Source organism: Haemaphysalis longicornis, unplaced genomic scaffold (assembly GCF_048455015.1).
Source record: "Haemaphysalis longicornis isolate Haplotype H1 unplaced genomic scaffold, Haemaphysalis longicornis Haplotype H1 scaffold_6, whole genome shotgun sequence".
Classification (NCBI taxonomy): domain Eukaryota; kingdom Metazoa; phylum Arthropoda; class Arachnida; order Ixodida; family Ixodidae; genus Haemaphysalis; species Haemaphysalis longicornis.
In genome coordinates, this window is record NW_027526407.1 from 150548082 (window position 1) to 150572198 (window position 24117).

The 24117-nt window shown below is 49.1% G+C and overlaps 1 protein-coding gene across 3 annotated transcripts in view; it reads right to left on the reverse strand.

The window, feature by feature from the left end:
- The window catches only part of LOC144141202 (arylsulfatase B-like), a 95328-nt gene that overhangs the window by 3128 nt on the left and 68083 nt on the right, over positions 1–24117 (reverse strand). Inside the window, exon 9 of one of the 3 annotated variants that reach the window (XM_077672767.1) lies at positions 9680–10700. The exons of the other annotated variants lie outside the window; for them this stretch is intronic. Within the exon in view, the coding sequence (XP_077528893.1) occupies positions 10636–10700 (65 nt within the window). The 3' untranslated portion in view covers positions 9680–10635. Of the gene's footprint in view, positions 1–9679; positions 10701–24117 lie in introns of those variants that run through there. 3 annotated transcript variants of the gene reach the window in all.

The following is a 24117-nucleotide window of genomic DNA, read 5'->3' on the forward strand; positions in this document are numbered from 1 at the left end:
ACCACCGTGATTAAACAAAAATCAAGATTTACAAAACCTCCCAGCAAATGGCGATGTTATGATGTTTACCTTAACCTTAGATTAATCTGATGCTTTCTGTATGAGGTGTGATTGATATTAAAAGCATGAATGAATGAATGTCTCTATTAAGAAGCCCGTATGCCCCAGTTGGGTACTTGGTCATGCGAAAAAATCAAAAAGTAAAATTTATGGTGTTAAATCATTCTTCACCACTCCAGTCGTAATTTCGTATCTCTCCTTTGAAGTGCGTCCGGGCACACGCAGTCGGAGCCCACATCACACTGCCTTGCACAGTCGCGTAGTTGGCCCCACACTCAACAGCAGAAGGGTGCCAGTTGAGCAGGTTGGGGAGATCGTTCTCTAAAAATGCTGGTGTAAATTTCTGTGTTATGGCATTACGTCCTTTTTAAAAGGCGGAGCACCTACAGGTCAGGCGACACAAATGCGAGATGACGTTCGTGTCACAAAACAGGACTGAAGACCGACCAAGCCACGTTAGGAAATTTCCATTTAATAAAAATACACTGAAACACTTTCTTTAAGTTTTTATACATCCTAAACGCTTTCAGGACGTAGCCAACAAACCCATTCAGCGCTTAGAATAGAGGGTCACGAAGTACCACAACCAGAAATTACTGCTCTATGCCCATTAGGTAACCTAGATGTTGGCTCAAAAATGTTTTTTTTCCGGTTCTGGCATTCTTCAAGCTCTCAAATTACGTCATTAGAGCAATGCAAGAGCTATTAGCCGGGTCTCTTTCAGTTGCAGCAATTAACGATTTCGATAGCCATATTAGCGAAAAAAGTCACAAAAGCAAATCAAACGGAAGGCGGATCTGCTGCCAAGAGCAAATCACGCAGTGTCGCTCCGGGCTGGCGACAACTATAGCTCCCACAGTGATACCACACGCGGAATAAAGAGAGAAAGCGTTTTTCGGAAGTGTTCCAGGGTCCCTTTAATAAGCACGTCTGTGGTGTAGGCCGGCGCCTGCATGAGTGAATAATATCGTATATGCCGACATCATCCGAAGCGAAACAGTTTGGCTAAGCAATGCTGAACAATGTAGCGTTTGCATTTGCATTGTACACTTTTCAATCGTCTTGCGGATAATATGCTGAGCTATTAATATGAGTTAATATAATTCGCCTTACCGGCCGGACCACTGTGAATTTCGAGCAAAGGCGTGCCAAAGCTACTACAGCAACTGATGAGGGCAGACATGGTTACTGAAGTCGTATTACAACCACTGAATGGTGATGATGATGGTTAGATTTTTTGGCGCAAGATCAGCTGGGGAAAAGAGCGCTAAACAAAGGTATACAACAGAAAACTGTGGCTACTAAAATGTGTAAGCCAGAATAACAGTAAAGTCAATTAAAAGCAATGGTGGTGGCTGCTATGCAGGGCCAGTGTTGATTACGCATGATAGCATATGAGGCTTAAAAAGTTCACATCAGACAAATATTTAAAAACGCGTTGCTCAGAACCATGGCATTATCACCCAAAAACAAGGAAGGTTGTAGCGGAATGTGTTGTCTGTGTAGTTCCTTGAAGTGTCTGTGTCTTGTTGTGTCGAGTGCCTGCATGTGATTAAAATGTGGACTACGGATAGGCCCTCCCCATACCTGCTACACCCGGGTCTTGGAGAGCTAGTGAGCAGGTGTGAGTGTGTTACATGTGTGTGGCCTATCCGTAACCTAGCTAAGGAACTTAAAGTGTCTGTTGCGTGAGTCAGTAGTGTATGGTCCCAAGTGTGGTTTTGTTACGTGTAACTGGTTATCTGTCAGTTCACTCTAGTGTTTTCCATGCGTTGCGAAGTTGGTGTGTGTTGGAACTTTCGATGACGGTGAGGACAATGCAAGCAGCGCGCGCAACAGACCCAGAGATGAAGAATACGACCAGGCGAGGCGACGAGATGGCTGCATAAATGAACGATTCCCTGTACATAATGTAAATATATTGGCTTTTTCTAGGCGACGGCCTCCCCCCTTGCCTCTCTGGACGTTTTCCACATGGTGCCGAAACCCGGGACGTCAAGCGACACGACGAGGTGAGCCATGCAGCGGAATTCAATTCTTCGACCGCCATGCTCACCCCGAAGCCAGGAGGAGGCGTCGAGAAGCCGAACCGGCTCCGGATTGCCCAGAACAGCCTTCTCGAATTCCATAGAAAGCTTATCGCCGAATTGACGCCCACTCTTGAGGAAGCAACAGACGTTGAGGCCGCTGTTTTGATGGCGAGGCTCCAGCACAGTGCCGACCGACTTGCTGCTATCAGCGAGAAGCTGGATGCCCTTGCTTGCGGAACCCCAATTGACGGCCAACACCATGAAGCTTTAGAGTCCGTTAAAGAAGCGCACAGAATTATTCGCTACCTCAAAGCAAGACTTTGCGGACAAAAGGAACTTACCCCTGAGGACCCCTACCTCATAAAAGAAGAAAGAAGGCTACACCTACCAAAACATGAACTTAGTCCTACCAGCGACAGAAATGAACCCGAGGAAGAGACCGGAACCCACAAGAACCAAAATACTTCAGTGACCTCGTTGGGAATTCCGATAGTCCGTTGTCAACCCTCCAACCCTTCAAGCTTGGCTACATCACCAGCCCCGACGACAAGTGCCCCTATGAATAACAACTCGACTGAGACAGCGCTTGAGGAACGCCAGGAAACTGTGCATATTTCGCTCAGGCCTCCAAACGCCAAGATTCCGGAAGCACCACATGAGGAACAGAACAGAGACCCCGAGGAGCTTACACCATCTATGCGAGATCCAGCTGCATCAGAACAAAACAGCCGGGACGAGGAGCTTGCTTCGGCAGGTGTCATCGTCGAGGAACCCACGGCTGAAGCGCTCGAAATCTCATTTGCATGTCGGTATGCGGCAATGCGATGTTCTGAAGACGGTGTGCAGAAAGAATTTTACAAGAGAGAACACGTTGGACACCGCGGGAAAGTCAGGAAACCTTCATCAGACAATTACGATTGGTCATTACGACACAAGCTTGCCCGTATTTTGGAGAGTTGTGGCTGCGACATGAGTGAATGCGCTCTTCGTAAAATCGAGGCCCGTTGGACGACCGGTCACATTCACTTCGGCTCGAGAGGCGCCCGGAAAGACCGCACATCCCCTTCTCCAGGGAAGAGCTCAGGTAAAAATGCTGCTGCCGGCATCATGGCAACGATGATTAAGAAGGCTACTAGATGTGTTCACAAATCGAAGAAGCCAGGAGAATGTGGTACTGAGGCGGTTCACACTGGAAAAGATGTAACCGTTCACGCTTTCAACTGGTGCATCGGATACAAAGACAACACGTCAATGAAACGACACCTGAAGTCAGTGCGCACTCTGAACAACAAGAAATGTTATGCTTTGGACTCGTCACCTGACGTAGTTATCATGAAAAAACACAGATCAAAAGTCAGAAGAAAGGCGAAGTCCAGACGAAAGAGGAGGCCGAAAATAAGAAAAAAAAAGAAACTCAGACACCGGCTGGACATGAATGGACACCACCACCGCTCGTACGAACCCTTGTGGGCCGGGAAGATGTTGGAACTTTCGACGACGATGAGGACGATGCAAGCAGCGCGCGCAGCAGACCCAGAGATGAAGACGACCAGGCGAGGCGACGAGATGGCTGCATAAATGAACGGTTCCCTGTACATAATGTAAATATATTGGCTTTTTCTAGACGACGGCCTCCTCCCTTGCCTCTCTGGACGTCTTCCACAGTGTGTAATGTGTGGCTTGAAGTCTGTGTACGGCACTGTTGCTATGTCCACTGTATTTAAGAGTGCAGCAGCAGTGGCCATTTGATCTTCGGTTTCATTCCCGGCTATTCCACAGTGGCCGGGAACCCAATATATTTTTATTTCAAGACTTGAGGCGTATGCCGACATAAAGGCCCTGAAAGCAAGATTGATTACACAGTTTTTTGAGCGTTTTCTGGATAAAAGTGCACGCAAAACACTAAGAGAATCTGTAAACAATGTGGACCTTGAAATTTGATGTTGAACGACGTGATGTAAAACAAGTAAAATGCCGTGTGCTTCAGCCGTAAAAATGCTGTTGTGGGAGTTCATTCTTTTTGCCACGTTAAAGTTCAGTCCATGCGCAGCACAAGACACAGCATCAGCTGTCTTTGATGAGTCGGAGTAAAACTCAGCTCACTGGTGCTTATCCTGCAGGAAGTCGAACTGCACAAAGGACAGGTCACAGGAAACATCCCTGGCTTGCCATGGTGCAATAAAATCAATGATGGATGTCTTGTGGATGTATGAACATGACACTGCTAGCTCAGAAGCTTCTGCTCTCATTCTGAGAGGGAACGGATGGACGGTTTAAAAAGAGCTGCTGTGAGGATGCATCATGAATGGTCGAGCTAAGAGGATTATTTGTCAGAGACATGATTTGAGAGGCATACAACACTTCAGTGTATATCCTCTGGTGATACAGGGGCCATTTGTGGCACTCTGCATAGAGGCTTTCAACAGGGCTGGTGCGAAAGGCGCCACAAGCAAGGCGAAGCCCCAAATTACTGCGTCAATGATTTTAAGTGCCGTTTTTGTTGCCGACCCATACACGACGCTGCCATAGTCCAAGCGAGATCCTACCTGGGCAGTATAAAGGCTCAGGAGGAGCTGCTTGTCTGCACCGTACGATTGGTGAGAGACGACTTTAAGGATAATCGTAGTTTTTAGGCATTTTTGCTTCATCATTTTCAGATGCGAAAGAAATGTTAGTTTGTTGTAGAATATTAGGCTTAAAAACTTGTGCTCCTTTTTAACAGGAATCGACACGCCATTTATAGTAATGTCAGGGTCCACATGGATCCCGCGCACACGCGTGAACACAACACAAGTATTTTTACGTGGTTCAGCTTGAAACCGTTTGTGACCGCCCAGCCAGCAAGTTTGTTCACGCCGAGCTGGACTTGACGTTCACATATTACATGATCACACATATCACACATATTACATGATTTAAAAGATATTTCGAAATCATCTACATAAACTGAACAAGAAATGGTTGGTGGCAATGCCTTACGAAGCAAGTACATCTTCACCGCTTTGAGGCACGTCATTTTCCTGAACATGTACATTAGAAAGTCCACTACCAATTCTTACACGGAAAGTTCGTTCAGACATGTAGCTAGAAATAGTGTTAAGCATGTTGCCCGAAACACCGAAAAACTTCAAGTCACACAAGATGCCGTATCGCAATGCCGTGCCGTAGGCATTTTCCATCTCAAAGAAGATAGTAATGCAGGACTGTTTGTGAATGAAGGCATCTTTTATGTAGGATTCCAACGCAACGAGTTGATCGTTGGTAGATCGCCCCGCCCTGAAGCCTGCCTGGCAGCTCTCGAGAAGACCGTTGTACTCGAGGAAGTACATGAGCCTGCGATTGATCATCTTTTCGAAGAGCTTGCACAGACAGCTCGTCAGAGCTATAGGACGGTAACTTGAGAGGGACGACGGGTCCTTTTCCTCCTTCAAGAAAGCCACTACTATCGCCTCCCTCCAAGACTTTGGAATGTGCCCCGAAAGGCATATTTTATTAAATAGATGTAGAGGTGTTTCAAGTGTGCCTGCGTGTAAGTGTTGTAACATTGTGTATGTGATGTTGTCTGGGCCTGGAGCTGAGGGTTTACACGTGCTCAGAGCAGCCCTCAGCACGTGTAGTGAAAACTGGGAGTTGTTGTCTGTGATTTGTTGTTGTCGTGTAGGGACTTCTTTTCACTTCAAGAAAGTGTTCGTGTAGTGTGCTGAACTGGACACGTGTTGGAAGTGTTGTGCCAGTGTGTCAGCCTGATCTTCCAGTGTGTCCCCTGTTGTACTGACCAGGGGCAGGCGGTGTGTCTGTTGTCTTTTGAGTTTGCGTATACGTGTCCATACCTTGCGTGTGTCTGTGTATGAGTTTATGGATGTTATGAATGAGCGCCAACTATCTCTTTTTGCCTCACGGCGAACACGTTTTCCTAACGCCTTGGCCCGTTTGAACAAAATGAGGTTTGCCGAGGTGGGGTACCGACGGAGGATACCCCACGCCTTGTTCTGGGCCTCTCGCGCTCGCCTACAGTCCTTATTCCAACACGGCCTCCGCTGGTTGTGCTGGGGACCAGAGTCGTGGGGAATGGACTTTTCGGCGGTGTCGAGGATGTGCGCCGTGAGGAGTTTAGCGGCTTCGTCTACGTGTAGGTGTCTTATGGTTGTGTAGTGTAGTTTCGATGTCTCTGTAAATGTGTTCCAGTTAGCTCCTGCTTCATTGAACCTTTCATGGGAAGATGAACTGCTTGTGCCTTTATCTATATATGTTAGTGAGGTGGAGAAGTGGTCACTGCCATATGGGTCAGTGCCCACAACCCACTCGAGAAGAAGAAAGAAGACTGCGGAGACAATAGCCAAGTCAAAATATGAAGATGTGTTGTGTGCTATGTTATGGTATGTAGGCTGTTTATTGTTTAAAAGGCATGCTCCAGAGGATGTTAGAAACCTCTCTATCAGGCGACCCCGGGCATCCGTACGAGAAGAGCCCCAAAGTGAATTGTGAGCATTAGGGTCACCTGTTAAGACGTGTAGTTCGGGTAGCTGCTCAACCAGCGCCTCGAAGTCAGAGCTCGAAAGTGCAATATTAGAAGGAATATGTATGGAGCATACCATTATCAGCCTATTAAATATTATTGTTCGAATTGCTACAGCCTCAAGGACAATGTTCAGAGTGACAGGGTGGGAGGCTAAGTAATTCCGGGCAATTATGGCCACACCGCCAGGAGAGTGTGTGCAGCCATCCCTGTCCTTTCTGAAGACTATGTAACTATTCAAGAAATTTGTGTGCTTGGAATTCAGATGTGTTTCCGGAACACACATCACACTTCTCTGATTAGCTTGCATTATTTCATATACATCGTCAAGATTTTTAAGAAGGCCTCTACAGTTCCATTGAATTATGTTTTCTCTTCCCATGGAGCTACTGGAGTGTGTATGAGTGAGAGCTACTGGAGTGTGTATGTTTTGTGTCGTCTTTCGGGGATGTGACTCTCGCCTTTTTTGGCTTGTCGGGAGGTTTTGGCGTCAGGACACGTTCCTTGCGGTGCACCGCAGACAACAATGGCCCGACGTCCATTTCATCCTCGGATGTCCTCGGAGCGCCTGAGGGTATCAGGCTCCTTGGACCGCGGACCCTTTGGGGTGCGCTTTTCCTTGCCAGCAACCGCCGAGAGTTTCACGAACGCCTCGGATGGCGCAGGCGGTGCGGTGGAAGTGGGAGCTGCCGCTGGTTCCCCCATCTCCATCTTCTCCGTGCCCTCGCATGTGGTTTGGGACGGTGAAGCGGAAGTCGAGGATGCAGCATCACTCCCACCGGACGTAGATGCCACCACAACCGCTGCTGCCTCAGCGAGCGGTGCGGAGCCGGGTTGGGCTGCTAGAGGCAACCCGGTGGAGGGCGGGGGCGGTACCAAGTCCGACGCGCAGTACTGGGTCCCTACCGAAACTAGACGCCGCTCCGCCCCCGGCGAGCTGCGTCAGCGTACCTTCCCAGAGGGAAAGAGGCGAACCTCCTCCGCGCCTCTGGGAAGGTGATGTTTTCGGTTACCTTTGCGTAATGATTTTTTTCTCAAGATGAAACATTTCACAAGCGCGAGAGTATGCTGCGTGTGGAACCTGGCAATTGGGGCAGGTGAAGTTGGTTGCAGTGCAGTTGTCGGAGAGATGATCATACTGGGCGCATTTGGCACATGTTGTTCTGCCGCGACAGGAGTTGGTACCATGCCCGAACCGCTGCAGCGCCGCGGGTTCGGGATGTACGGACGGACAGAACAACGGATGAAACCTGCGTTGACATGTTCGGGCAGAGTGCAGCGGTCAAAATAAAGTATCAGGTGTTTTGTGGCTATTTCTTTCTTTTTTTCTTCTAATGACGATGCGGCTTACTGCTGTCACGCCTTGGTCTCTTAGGCCTTCGAGCAGATCGGTCTCGGTCTCGGTTAGGAGGTCTGGCTCAGATATCACACCCTGGGAGCTGTTGAGGCTGCGGTGCGGTGTGACTGTGATATCCAGGTCTACCATGCGAGTTTGGCTTATGAGAGTTGTGGCTTGCTGCTGCGTGTTGACCTCAACTAAGAACTCACCAGTTTTTAGTTTTTAGCATTGTATCTCTTGCCAAGGATAGATTCAAGAAACTTGGATACAAGGAATACGGATTGTGACGAAATAGGCTTGGATTTGTCAACCGATTCAACTATAAAAAAACGGGGGGAGTTGTCAGGTTTCGGGGAGTTGATGGCAGGAAGGGGTGGAAAAGATACTTCGGTGCGGACCCTTTTGAGGCTCTAATCAGGTTTGGAGGGGGGGTTTTTGATTTACCATATGGCATAGGAAAAAGCAGGTAATACTTCCTTCGCTCGGATTACCCTGATACCGAGAGAGGTCCCGGAGCTCCCTGCCTGGTAAACAGACTGGGAGCCCATCCGCCGGAGCTTGACCTGGGCTCCGACGGCCACCGTTTGAGGTTTCTACCCTTCACCTTAAAACACATCGCCACGGTTGGATCCAGCTATTGTATGGGGGCTCGGGGACCGCGGTGTCGCCAACACCGTCACCAAGATTGCTCAAGGTGCCCCGTGCGGGGTACAAGCACTGAAAGACGGGGCAACAAATATAAATACACGGGCAAATGCTAGACTTCTATTTATTGTTACTAAACACCCATTGCATTACACTGCAACGGCGCATGCAAAAAAATCTACCTATGACGTTAAATAGCCCTTCAGTAAGTGTATTTTTTTGCTCTAAAATGCCACTGAAGGGGTTCTGACACAGGTGCTTGCCAGCACTTTCCCGAACCCTGTAGCCTACATCCGTTGGTACCCTGGACTGTGCACAGATGAATGAACACGTAGTACAGGCAGAGCGCACCTCCGGCACATGGTTTGGTCGTGGCCCTTCATCAGTAAACAGGTCCAGCAGAAGGGACGGCCTTTCTTAGACATTAAAACCGTGTAGCAGTGGGAGACCGCGCTGCTCAGTTCCGAACCCAAGTGCACGTCCAAGTAGTCCGGATGGCTGAAGAAGCCATCGGAAGACACGGACTCCTAGCGGCCGCCTAACCAGGAGAAGTAAGACCGGAGTGGATCTCCAATCTGTTTCATTTCCTTCGACCCTGTTCCAGGCACACAGTAAAGTTGTTCACCCTCTCTCCCTCTCTGCACGACTAAAATGCTTCCGTGATATCTCTTTGCAGTTGGTTGCAGTAACTGCGCAAAACCGGGGTATTTCCGTTAGCTAAAGTGTACGTGCACGTGCAGAAGGTCGTGGCACTTACTAACAGAACAGAAACCAGTAACTCGTCCCAGTATAAACTAGGTACTTAGTGAATTTTACTAACAGGCCATGCATAACCTAGTAAAAAGCTACGCGCGACAATGTGTATCGGCTGAGCGTTCAGCCGGACATAGACACATTCAAGATGCACATATCACACTTAGACAACCAACTAATAAATTGAACAAGAAAGCCAGAAGGATGCACGAGGAGTGCGAGTACAACTTAGTTACCATAAAAATACATCTGTATTTTTGCATTTAAAGCCAGCAGCGGAAGGTCCTCAGGTAGAGTTAGTGGGCTTGTCAGAAAAATAAACAATTTTAGCGATAATTTCAGAATTATGCATTTTATTGTGAGCATATACAAGTCAGCATGCGGATTTGCAAAAACTTTTTAATCGTGGTTTGGAGTGGGAAAAGTCCTGTAGTTATTACTTTCAATAATTCACAGAATTTTGTTACTGTCACTGATTCTTAGTATCAAACAAGCAGTAGTTACTAAATGAATGGTCTAGACTAGTAAAGGTACCACTATTAGTGGAAGGACCTACACACCATTTTGGGGGGTAGTAAAGTTCGTAAGGAGTTAGTAAATACAGCCATTACTACCCTTTAAGAGCTTTTTTGTTAAGAGTGTGGGGCAGTCGTCGGCTAGGTGGCCCCTCCGGTTACCTCCTGTACTGCTGCGCGATGCTATATATGTTGTTTAGACATCGCCTGTTCCTTGTAGATAGAGATAAATTCATTTTTATTTTCCCTTCTGGCCTTTATGTATCTCTTCTATGTTTTAGAACCAAATTTTCTTATGCGTTTCTCCCAGCGGCGTAAATAAACGTTTTTGATATCCCACGTTGGCCCCTTTTAAAAAAACATCAGGAAAGATTTTAGCGCAAGTAGGTTTTAAATATAAAATAATAAGTCATAATCCTGTACAACTGCTTTTTTACGGGCCTGTTCCCCACTGGTTACAAAGTTGGGGACACGTTAGAGGCTGTCATAGTTTTCCATCAAAATTCATTGCAACCTCACTGCAAGGTTGTAGCAATCAAATGTAGTAATACAATGCCAGAAAATACAGTAGTTGGCCACCTGGTCACGAGACTTAGCGGCAGTACGGAAACGTTCATTATTATTCTTTCGTTCTTCTTAATGATTTCATGTCCAGGCTTCGCAGTTGATGTTCAAAGGAGGTATTCGCCCAAAGTCCTTTCTCAAAGTCACTGGCTCGCGATCCACGGTGCCCAGACACCGCCGTGGTTTTCTGGCAAGGCCTTGAGGTCGACAGGCTTATTTATTGGCGGCACAACAGTCGCATTGTAGGTCGTCAGCTTGGCCAGCATCACGTAGAGGACCTTGAAAGGAAAACGAGAACGCTACGTTGCTTCTCACGAATTCCGCTGGGCAGTGAGAGATACTGCGCCCATTAAAAAAGCTGGATAGCAGTGTTAAATAGTAATAAGGAAAGAGAAAATATAGTAGATATGAAAATAAAAGATGAACGAAGCTGTGCAAATGTTTCCGATGTTAGCAGAATGGCGCTGTTCAATTAATTATAGAAAAAAAAACCCTGTAAGTCGGATGGCATATCGTCCTAGCGTAGTAAGAAATAACAGCGAGTTTTCCATTTTCAATACGAAGAGTGATGCATATCCATACTGTAGCAGCTGTAGAAAGCAGACGGAGGGCTGAGACTACAATGAATTCACCCAACATGATCACCTGAATACTACATCGCTTTTCATGAGGCGGAATGCCGTGTATGGGAGATCCTCGATGGAGGGATAGCATCTTGGAGTAGTGGGTTCTGTGAGAGCCTGTCTTTGGTTCTGTAATGCTCGCCCCCTCCCCCAGCATTACACAACCAAAGACAAGACAATGGGCATGCAAGCCTCACGAATACGGATGATATCTTCTGCTCAATAAAAAAGTGCGGATCTCTACCTTTCAAGGAATGTACTCTGACAAAGCCCCAAACTTCTTAGGTCAGAGACATCTACGTTGGTAATGCTTCCTAAACCTAGTGGGGCAGGTTACGAAGAGACGGAATGGACATGTTTCAAATCTACAGCAGGAACATCTTCGCTAACGGTTGCAGCAGCTCACGTTTACTTGATTGGCTACAGCTTCTGCCTCCGGTATTTGAATAATCAGTGTTGCAAGACGTCGGAAGCAACGTGGTCACCCACCTGGGCACACCGAACGAAAACAAGGAACCAGATCGAACGAAAGCCATCGTAAAAGAAAAAAGGACGGCCTAGGCGGAACGGGATTGTATGTTATATTGTTACAGTTAATGGTGGTGCGGTGTTTAGGCCCGGAGCCATTCGCCACATGTGGACGTTGTTCTACTCTTTGTGGTCGGAGTTCGTTGGGAAATGAGTAGAAGAGAGAGCCGTAGCTCCTGGCACATCGCGCAACATCATCATTGTAAATTTGTCAGTCACCGCCGTTACAGGGGTTCAAACGGGGGTCTCACGGCTCCGGCCCCTGGCGGCTAAACAGCAATAAGGTCGTCGCTCCGCGACATAGGGACTACGCTATTGCAATAGCAACCAATTCAATGCGTATTTTCACTTGAAAGAAGATTGTAAGGCTCGGTCATGTACTACTTACTGTATGTCCTGAAATCTGCGAAAGAAACCCTCAGTGGGAAGCTATGTTGCCAACTATGAACCGTGGTTAGGCGTGGGCTTTCTTATGTGTATTCTGTGTTTTAGCTTCCTTCTACAGAAGGCGCGCAGATCACGCTAGTTGTTGCTCACAGCATAAAAAATTACGCTCACCTCCCCTCGCGGGAACCCGGGTGTGATGCGACGCTGAGGGGGTTCAAGCGCAATCGGAGAGCAACCGTCGACCGATAGGCCGCGGGAGAGCGGCCCACCGGTTATATTCTAGGCACTATATATGCGCAGCGCGCCCGAAGGAGAGGAAACCGCGGTCAATTTATTTATTTACTTATTTATTTATTATGCCTCAAAGGCACCATGTAAGGGGCGTTGCATGAAGAGGACAAAGCGAGTCTGAAAGGCGCCAATGCAAGGCGTGATAATTAAAGTCCGCATGATATCTGCTAATATAAGCTTACTTTAGCAACCTTCAACTTCCCTCCTGGCATGTTTGGATCTACCGAATGACGAAAAGTGGGCAAGTAGTTTGCAGCCGAAGGGTGGTACGACCTTAGCCGCACAAACTAGCGAACTATGAAGCCTAGATATAAGGTGCCGTGGCGAGTAACACGCTGCCTTCTTCACGCCTACGACGCGCCCGATGGAGGATGTGGTATAGCGGGGACGCTACTCTAATCTGGTATTTATTTGCGTTATAAAACGCAAACTGAGAGTAGTTAAACGTGTATGTGGTGTTCATGTAGCTTTTATTTATTGTAAGTGCTCACCAACAGCACTGAGTCTTCTCGGGGGTGCACTGCAGTGCACTGCAGCAGTGCATGTAAGAGGAAGCATCTAAAGACGGGTAGTAAGTCAGAAATGGTGAAGGAAAGATGTGTAGATATATACAGAAGTAGTGTGTGATCAAGGACTACAGAAAATATTTCCGAAGAACTAGAGCGAAGCGGTCTGGCGTAGAGTATGCATTAGTAAACTTATACAAGCATAACAAAGATAAGACGCCCCTATAAGACGCCTTACAACATAGGTAAAAGTGCAGGTGCGACCTCTCCACAGCATGCACATGAAAAATGTTATATTTTAGGCAGCGCCAAAATAAATCATGTGAGCGCAAAAAATGTCAACAGAACGCAAAAATTAGCAGTGCTTAGCCCGGCTATGCCAGGATATGCGTAGCGTGAGCTAAGGTTCAGCTCGTTATTCTTACCTTTTCTGGTTGTCTAGGATTAGCTTGATTATCATGCCTACTGCTGTTTCAATGACACACACACGGTATACGCATTATGTGACACATGTATATTTATAAAGCGGCTCCGGCGCAGCGTCACGATTGCCCCAGAGCTAAGCTGGTTCCACAGGCGCACGCCGGTGTTGCAGCAAAGGGTTAATCGAGGCATCGCTACAGAGAGCGGTGGACGCCATCGATGACCAACTTGACGGGTCGGACCTGATCTGCTCTCCTCGCAAGTCAGAACTCCTGGTGTTACAGCCGAAGGGAGCAAGAAAGAAGACCGAGCCAACGGAGCACGAGAAGATCAAGATCAGAACCAGCAGCGGCCAGGTGATTCCCGAGGTCGAGAAGATCCGGGTGCTTGGCCTGTTATTCGAGAAACACTGAACCAGCGCCAAAAAGATCAATCGCCTCACGGCCAAGGTGTCTGCTGCCACGCTCCTCGTGAAGAGGGTCGCCAACAGAAAGGCCGGCATGCGGGACGACTGCCTGTTGCGGCTCGTTCACTCGTTCGCCATGAGCCACGTGGCGTACGTCGCCGCCTTTCACAACTGGCGGCTAGACGAACGCAATAAGATGATTGCGATGATCCACAAGGCCCACAAGATGGAACTCGGACTTCTCGACTGCACGAGCACAGAGAAGCTGCTCGACCTCGGCGTGCACAACACGGTCGAGGAGATCTCAGAGGCACAGAGAGCCGCCCAGCTCGAGCGGCTCGCGGCGCCCAAAACCGGAAGGGCCATCGTGAAGAGACTGGGCGTAGACTGCGACTCGAGCAAGGACGGCTACGGCCGCACGGCAGAGATCTCGGACCAGGTAGGAAGGAGAATGAGAGTCTATCCCATTCCAAAGAACATGAGCCCCGAACACAACCGTGAACGGAGAGCGGCGAGAGTCAAGGCAATGGTGGAATTGCATGCGGAGCTGCCGGGGACGAAGTACGTCGACGCCGCGGAGTATCGAGAAGGCGGGGAATTCACGGCGGTGGTCATCGACGCTAAGACCGGCGGTACGATCACCGCGGCAAGCGTACGCACAAAGAAGGCGCGGAGGAGGTGGCGATTGCTTTAGCCATCTCGAATCCGGACTGCAAGACCGTGCTGTGTGACTCTAAGAGTGCAATGCGAAACTATGCCAAGAACAGAGTATGTTGTGGGGAAGTGCGAGTGCTCGCCGCGCTGGACCTCAAGGACAGAGAAGTGACCGTTAAGTGGCTCCCGGCCCACGCCGGGAACAAAGTCTCGGAACGTTACCGAAACCACAACGAGACGGCGAACTCGACCGCGCCAGAGTTAACAGGCCGCTCGGCCGTAGCGAACCCGTCTGCGAAATAAGGGGGGGGGGGAACCAAGGATAGGCTGGCCACATATAACGAAATAACGAAGCACTACAGGCTAAGCAGGAGGAGAAGGGCACCGCCCGACCCGAGTCTGACTCGGGAACAGGCGGTGGTGTTCAGACAGATGCAGGCGGGTTCGCTACTGATCCCGGTCATCATGAAACACGTGTGCCGCGCGAACAGTACGAGGACGACACGTGCAAGGTGTGTCACAGTGCGCAAGCCACTGCGGCCCACCTGCTGTGGGACTGTACGGCAAGGCCCAGCGAAGCGGCAACAGCAACAACGATCCCGCCGTGGTTCGAGGCTGCGGCGCGGAGCAACGACAAGAACGACCAACTTTAGGCCGTTTAGCCGATCCTGGCGGCCCTTGAAAGGCAGAAGCCGGTCGAAAGCCGAGAGTGCTCGGCCCCCATTCAGGGGTGGCTGAAGTACCTCGAGGGGAGTAGAGAGGCGGCTGCCGAGTAAAGGGTATTTGACAGGATGGCGTAGGCCACGTCATGGTGCTCCATTAGGGACACCACAGCCGGCGATTCAATAAAGTCTTTACTCACTCACTCACTGCGATGCGCGAGCCGTCGGTTCCACACCCACCACCCCTCGAGTGATCAAGTGGACCGGGCCTTCACGTGCGGAACGGAGGTCGGCGATGAAGCAGGGCGCGTGGGATGTGTGAGAGGCGCCGGGCAGTGAGCAACGTTGTGTGCGCGGTGTGACGTCACTGCTCCTGGCGCATGCACAGCACGGCTCTCCAGGAGCCACGCAAAACTGCTCAACCTAGGCCAGTGTAGCTCACGCTACAAAACAGGCTGTTGAACGCACGTTAGCATTGGCTAGCTGGTACCACGCTTAAGTGTTTTGTTCACATAATTGCAGCCATGCGGGCGCAGTGGTCCGCTCGGCACTCGCAGATAAACAGACCTTAGAAGAGAAGGGCAGTAAACTTTTTAATGAATGCAGTTAAAAACAAAACCCAGGCCATGTATTGAGCGCCAGCTCATTCAGATTTATAAGCTTGAGCAGCCCGCCGTACACATAACGGCTCAGTGCTGAGTAACAAAGAAATACGGTTCTTGAGAAGAGCTTCTGAGTCGTTTCTAGTCGAAGGAACGAGGAAGAGCTTAAACAATTCCAAATTGCCACGTGCAAGGAAAGCTTAGGCCCAATTATGGTGCGGTAAACTGAGACCGAGCATGAGCGCTTAGTGAATTCACTGGTCGCCCGGGAGATCACGCCAAGCGTGCGAAGTTATGAGTTGGCAAGGTAGTTCACATGCGAATTCAAAAGTAGTTTACCATCCAGTATTACACCTAAATCCCGCACAACAGTAGTGCGTGGTACGGGTTAACCGTGCAGAGAGTACGTAAGAATGAACAGGTAGGTGGCTAGAAAGAAGAGCCGCTTCAAGGGAGTGTCTATGTAATTTGGAAACGTGCTTTCTCTGTTGAAGCATAAGTACTCAACAATGAACTTAATCTGCAGTAGAGCAAGGTAGAGGGAGATCCGAATATTGTACGCATCCTAAAAGAATGCAATTGTTCGCTCTGTTAAAAACTGTGCTGATATAATAGGTATCTTCACAAAAACTTCTTGGTGAAACTTCTAGAATTTTACCTTTCATTCATTGTCCCGTAAGGAGGGTACTACTTTTATTGGAGGTCGGTCTTCTAAATTAGTCGTGCAGAAAGAAAGAATGCGATGAATAACTAATCAAATAAGACATACGCCGAGACAAAACGAAACAAATATCAAGTCAGCTGCAATGCGAGTGCGACCAACAGTCATTTCATGTCCGCAAGTGACACGACAGTTGCGGCTCCCGCGAGATTCTCGCCCCGAAACAGCCCGCTTTCTTCACTATACCTCATACTTTTCAATGGCAGTTTGCAAAGTGCTGTGCAAAATTGTGTGTCAAAAAAGTGGCCGACATGTCTAATTGCAAGCTTAATGAGGGAACAGTTTTACGAACCATTATGTCATGGCCAGCTCGTACCGCCCTGATCTTCTGAATATTGTCTTCACTTTTGAGAAGTTTGTTAAAGGATCCCGGATCACTAAAACACTTCGTGTAACTATTATGGCTTTGAGGTAAATAGACCATGTGTGCGCAGTCGCAACCGGTAGAGGTACTGCATATTTACATTTGTATGGGGTGTATCAATGCACACTCGTCACCACCGCACAAGGTGGAGGCACGTTTACGTTGTTGCCTCCATTTTGGGTCACTCGCTCACCGCTAAAGCAAGACGGCACGTTATAAGTTTCGCTGTAGAACGGTTTACTCCCGTAGATTGTTAGCTGTTATCGTCTTGCAGTGTTCGGCGTTTACCGCCACGCCAGCTAGCAGGCGCAAATTGTGGCTCCCAATGTAGACGACACGTGATGTCCTGAAGTTTAGTTGTTCGCCAGCGCAATAAAGACTCATTCTTTCGTTCCCTACAGCGCGCCTAGACGACTGGCGTCCTACGCCACGCAGACCCATCGTGCTTGGAGGCCGTGTCACGGAAGTTTCAATCTTCCTATCAAAGCAAAGATTTACTACTTTCGTCCAGCGATTTCGAGGATGCGTAAGGGGACCTTTTGACCGGAGACACACCCACGGCGACACACCCCGCGAAACACATCCCGTGATTCGCCGGACCCGCTGTCGGCGCTGCGCACAAGGCTCCCGTTTTCAGTGGTTCTGCGGCGGCGGCCGTGACGGGAGCGGCCGCTCAGCTAACCGGCAGCCGACCAAAGCCGTAGCCTCCCATGCATGCGGCGCTGGGTTGTCGCGGGCAACGTGACTCACCTCACGGCCGGCGAGAGGAACGGTGCGCTCGCCGCTTTCGCCCCGGCGAACGGCGCGTTCGCCCGGCCGCGTATTCCCAAACCATATCCCGTAGGGGCCCAGGCAGACCACACCCCTTAAGCAGCGGCGCAGCCAATGAGGTTAAAAAAATTGCATTTTTAACCTCCTTGGACGCAGCACAGTGACGTCACTACCTATATGTGCGCGGCTTCATGCGAGGTGGATTTTTTCTTTTTTCGCCCTCCCCTCGTTTCGGCTGGTTTGCGGGCGGCCGATGGTTTCGCTCCGTGGGCGGGGCTGGCCTGCGGCGCTGGGGAAGCTGATGCACATGCGGTAGAAGTTAACCTTTTGTACCTGAGCCCCTGATGTCTCCGCGCTCTTCTTGCGCGCCTGCAAGTTGACGCTGACCTGCGATCGTGTTCCTAGATAAGCGCTCAGCTCAGTGCTCGAAGTGCGCGCGCGCGGATGGAAGCTTCCACGCGCATGTGGCAATTATACACGTTCTGGAAAGCAAACACCCTCATTGAAAATTCATACTACAACACACAGAAGCGCATACCATTGAGTTGGGTGCTCTTTCACTATATTCACTCCTCAAAACACGATTCGGTGCTGCAGGTAAGGATTACAAGAAAGGCAGCCAATTACCCATGACTACATTTACAAACTGTCCTACCCTTGCGAAATATTACAGCTGCATGAGCTGCTATATTTTGGCACTTACATAGGCACTATTACATTGAATTTCGTTAACATTGACTTCATTGCATAATTCTTTATCAGGAACAGTGCCACCAAGGAAACCATTGACATTTTGTGAACAGCAATGGAAGGTGTGAATCGTTCTTTCAAGGGTGATACGCTGATAAGAAAGACATCAGCTCAAACGTACAACTCGGTCATGAACGCTACATAATTTGCACTGCTGGTCATACCAATTTAGGGAAACAATATCGAAAATATATACCAACCAACGGCTAAATAATACTTGGATTGTACAGGTACTGAAGTACTCGAGGAGTTTGATATGTCTTCTGTACAGGGCTATTGACCACAGTCTGTTCACTGAAGCCATAAGGGCGCAGTTTGATATCAGTAATCATGCGTGCTACCACTCACACTGTTGCCAATGCCGATTAGTTATTTTTAACAATTTGTGCTTCATGCACACAGAAATTTTGGTGCATAAGATACGTTATTTATAAATACACAGCTCCAGCAGGATCCGAATGGCGCTGATGCCCCCTCTGTAATCGGGAAGGCACACCAAATCGTTACCACTTAATTTGGCTCTGTCCATTATTCGACCGCAATCGCCACCAGCTTTTAACTCTATAGGTCCGGCCCCTGCGACTGAACAGGAACATGTCAGCCGGGTCCACGACGATCCCACCGCACTAGAAGCAATTACCGAGTCCGCCCTTGAAAACGGACTCTACAAATTGTTGTAGCAGCCTGGCCGACTCCCCCGTTCGGTCTACAATGTGAACTGTCTGCAGCGTGCACTGTTTTCAGTGTGAACCACGTTGTCTACAGTGTGAACTGTACATTTAGGTGTGAACTGTGCGTTTTGGTGCCACTGACTGACTTTAATGTGTTCCTTTTGCGAGGACCCGAAGACTGCAACTGTGTTCATGGTGCGAGTTGTGACCTTCCCCTTTTCCCCTCATCCTTGCTCCCCCAGGGCCCCATGGCCTCTAATTTAATAAAGTGTTACACTCACTCAGATACGTATATTCTTTTCGCTGGGACTAATGAGTAGTTGCGCGTGAGCTTGAAGTCACGGTAGTCGCAGCAGAGATAAAACTAAGTAAAAAAAAGTTATCTTCTTGGCGCACTATTTTTGCGATAGTGATCTGGGAGTCCAAATAGCGCCACAAAATTGTCGCTTTTCGAGATCCACTGGTGGGTATAGACGAGCAGTTGGTGTCTGTTTCCTGCGACGGATTGTTAGCTACCACATATATAGATTTCTGTAGTGTCTGGCCTTTTAATTCGCGCGCATTGCGTCACAGCTCGCGCCTCAACTGTAAGCCACACACACGCAAAAAAGTGTACGAATGTATAAACAAGAAAGAGCAACAATGAAAACATAAATAGTACAACACAAGTGGCAAAACGCCGCCTCGCGTACTACAATGCTTCGTATAAAAAAACATACCTTTCACCCCGTTTCTGGACCTCTTGGACAATCCAGGTTGTGTTGGTGCACCCGTTCTACGTGTCCATGAAAGCGTTGACTGCTACTTCATCATGCAGGTTCGCGCGGAACACAGACTCATGATTTGTTGACGCGAGGTCATCTCCGACGACCTCGATTGATTGATTGATTGTAGGGTTTAACGCGCCAACGCAACGCAGGCGATGAGGCGCGCCGTAGTGGAGGGCTCCGGATTAATTTTGACCACCTGGGGATCTTTAACGTGCGCCGAAATCTCGTACACACGGGCGTTTTTGCTTTTCGCCTCCATCAGAAAAGCGGCCGCCGCGGCCGGGAATCGAACCCGCGACCTCGTGCTCAGCAGCGCAACGCCTTAGCCACTGAGCCACCGCGGCGGGTCCGACGACCTCGAGCTCGTGCTTATCCATGAAGCAGAAGTTATAAGCTTCGCGACCATCGCGTGAATGCGCGGGGGACGCGGGGACGCGCGTGGCAGACACAATTATGAGAACGGACCTTGTGATGGGCAGTTCTGCGCCAGTGCGAGGCACAGACGAGTATGGCGAATAACACGCTCGCTGATGTTCGCAGCAGACGAGCGACCGACGTACGCGTGTGCTTTCGACCGAATGAGAGCAAACGTTCTGCGCTTCGGTAGGGAGTCCAAAGGACCACCCAAGACCAAAAAAAAAAGGCATTTTTGCCTTCACTTTATTGGGAGTGCTTGCTTTCCGGAACGTAAACAATAACTACATATGTACGTGCGAAAGCATCCATCTGCGCGCGCACTTTGAGCAACGCGCCGAGCGCTAGCTTAACTAGGAACAGCATGGGAGACGAGCGACTGACGGCGCACAAGAGAGCGTGGAGAGCGAGCTTCATCTTCGCAGCGCGTACGCCAGGCTTTCGCTAGGAGCAAAACCATCGGCCGCCGCGAAGCAGCGCGATCACAAATGATCAAAACAAATTTTTGTCTTTATTTTTATGAGAGTTTTTGCTTTTCGGAAAGTGTATAATTGCCACATGCGTGTGGAAGCTTCCATCCGCGCGCGCGCACTTCGAGCACTGAGCTGAGCGCTTATCTAGGAACACGACCGGAGGTCAGCGTCAACTTGAAGGCGCGCAAGAAGAGCGCGGAGAGATTAGGGGCTCAGGCACAAAAGGTTAACTTCTACCACATGTGCGTCAGCTTCCCAACCGCCGCAGGCCAGCCCCGCCCACGGAGCGAAACCATCGGCCACCCTCAGAGCAGCCGAAACGAGGGGAGGGGGAAAAAAGAAAAATTCCATCTCGCATGAAGTCGCGCACATACAGGTAGTGACGTCACTGTGCTTCGTCCAAGGAGGTTAAAAATGCAATTTTTTAACCTCATTGGCTGCGCCCCTGCCTAGGGGGTGTGGTCGGCCTGGGCCCCTACGGGATACGGTTTGGAAATACGCCGCCCGGCCTCCTTCTGTGAGCGCTGCACGCACCCGAACGGCATTGAGACATGGTCGGCAATACAGCTAAATCAAAGGTTAACTAAGCGAAGCCAAGACTCAACCAGACTAAGCCAGGCTTTTGCTTTGCTGAGCTAAGTTAGCTGAGCTAAGCGCAGCCATTTTTACTTTACGTTGCTGGGTCTTGTTTGAAACGAAAGCTGTTTTGTACGTTGTCGAGCCGCTGCACAGCGGAATGCAACGGCCGGTCGCCCTAGCCAGTTGCTACTGCGCATGCGAAACTTCTCACTGGCAACCTAGTACACCTTGCAAGTACTGTTTACGCTAGAGCACCACACCAGGGGCGGTATTCTCGTAACTGTCTCTTTTGAAAACGTCCCTTTTGCGTCCCTTTCATCGTGACGTACTTCCGGTTAAGAAGTGGACGTTGGCAGCATGGAGCAAGGGTGGCAGTAGGTTTGCCGCGCTTGCGTTACGTCACTTCCGGTTGTTTGCTTTCAGCCAATCAGGGCTGGCCAAAAGGGACACTTTTGAAAGGGACGCAAAAGGGACAAAACTCGAGAATACCGCCCCAGAAGCGACCACGCACAGTAAGACGCATGGCCGATCCCGTTAAGTATAGAATTAACACTAATAATTCCATGACCATAAGTGGTGCCCTTGGCAGCACGAGACCGTTTAAAGCATGTCTCCACCCTGTACGACGGTGCCCGAATCGACGCAGCCAACGTTTGTGTACCTGCACACCAATAAAAGATAGGCACAAAACGGCTCTTGATATAAAATTGTTCCTTCAGAGGTAAGGAGGCGCACGTGTTCACTTCTATCAGGAACGACAAATTATTCTCTTCTACCAATAGGCGTTCCCAGGTTCCGTGGTGTCAACAGTTAAAAAATGTAAAAAGAAAATTGTGCACCAAAATCAAAATAAAAAAATTTGATGATTTTCGCGGGGTCTTCCCTCACATCACGGACTCCTCTCCCCGGAACATACAAACCGAGAAACAGGCGAATTTAATGGTGTGTTTATAAACGAAGGAAATCGATGGCGGTCTCGGCGACTATATAAAAAAGTGCAAGTCCCATTAAGGACTAAGATGAGTGCTATTCCAAGCTTTTACTAGCAACTGGAGGTCCTGAAGTTGCCCTGGCAATGGAATGCGGCCCGTGCTTTATACAACCGCAAGACGGTCGTCTATAAAGCAATCCCAAAGTCCTGACTACCGCCTGTAAACATTGTATTCACATCGTTTCTCTCCAGGGGGTGGAAGTTAACGTGTCTCTCCACGCCGTGTTCGGCAGCCGGAAGTTGGGGTCGGGAATGCTTCCCTAAAATATTCCTTCGTTACGTAGCATCAGCACTCCCAGTCTCATTTCGGGTACCCAAAATGAAAATGCTCGCCCAACGCTTTCTTAGTCCGCTGCATCGGATTTCATTGACCGCGATTAATTGGCTGTGACAAAAGCGTACGGAAGCCACTTACTGACGTGTTATAAACAACATATTGCTCTCCGAAGTCGCAGCGAACTCTCAACGTCAGCACGCGTGGACGCGTTATCTAGTTGCTGCGCTTAGTACGATGCTATGCCCTTCTATCGCAGTCATGTAAACACTTTGATTATTTAAAATGGAGCTGCAGCACTAAAATGGCGTTTGTTTGTATTTTTTCCGCAGTTGGATCAGTTTCGCAATAGTTACTGTTCTTCAGCTTCAAAATTTCACTGCTTAATAATGAAATCTTGCTATTTAATTATATTTAAAATGCAAAACTTATTGTTTTGTTTTTCTTGTATTTTTCATGTTCGCTTCTCTTGTCTTGTTTGTTCCAAATTCTAGTGGTCTTGTAGTGGCGCCAACAACATGCGCATTCAGCGCTACTATCATCGTTATCCACAACATTCCGTTATCATCATCAGGACTGTGTGACTTCCAGCGCCAGCGGCATAGAGTTTTATGCCGCTGGCGGGCCGCCGTGTGCGGCGCCATTGCCGCTAGCGATGTTCCTCGCCTACTTGGCTTAGCTAGCCTTGTGGCTTCTTTTTTTGTCTGGAAGCCACAATAAAAAAAAAGGGTAACATTTTTTCTTGTTCATTGTACGTGAAGCTGCTAGATAATTACTGACAAATTTACCTTTTTGGAGTTTCAATTTTATAATGACAAAACAAATGTGAAGAACTTGTTCCGTAATATTGTTGCTTTTTGCAGCCAGAGCCAACTTCCCAGCCTGTTCAGGAGCCATGCCAAGGACAAGTGGAACGTGCCTGCCCGGTACATGACGCAACACTCGCTGAAGCGGGGCTTCCCTAGACAGTGGCGCCAGATTTCCCTCTAGGATATATTAGTGTGAAGCTCTATTGCCAGCGGTACGTTACCAGATCGGTGTATTAAGAGCCAAAGTTGGCTACTTCCTGTTTGAGTTGGCGTCGAAATTTTTCTTTTGGCTATGTGGCTATTTTTGGGCTACATGACATCGAGAACTACTTGCCCCTCCCCTTCCACCACAACGCACCTTCCGGGGACCAAACCGGTGACTCTAAGGCTGGGGTGCATGTAAGACTGATTTACCGGCGTATTGGCAGGCTTTCCGTCTGCAGGCTTTCACGTGCTAACAATAAGCGCAAAAGGAAAGGCCGGGCGCGTGCCTCCTTCTGGCGAAACCGCCGCATTTCTGAGTTAAGGCCTTGGGGGGGCGAGGGGGGTGAAGCAAGCCCGACGCGGAGAAACGAGCCTTGCAGCGGCGATCGACTTACATTCTTTCGTTCCCGAGCCGGGAGGCTGCAGTCCAGGGCCTCATCTCCTAGCGCACGGGAGGTGAGCCCCTAACTCTAACTTGCTCTATGTAAGGAAACAGAGATAATGGAACTTCTAGCGATACGTTCCGTCCACGGGAGCTTCCTGACTGCTGACCACCTGGCTCCCGAGATCAGTGGGTTCTTCAGTGATTCGGCGTTGGAGTCGGGCATCACATTAATTAATTCACATTGTGACGGGCATCACGCGCTCGTCACAACAAACGCCTTTACACTAAAATGAAGGCAGCAAATTGTCGGCTTGTGCTTGTAAAGTGTGTGTGCCATTCGATGCAGCTAGCCTGTAATGAAGCGATCGATTTGCTACCCACGCACATTGAATATTTTGGAAGCTAAACTTTCAGCTGGTTTGCGCATTCTCCAAAAA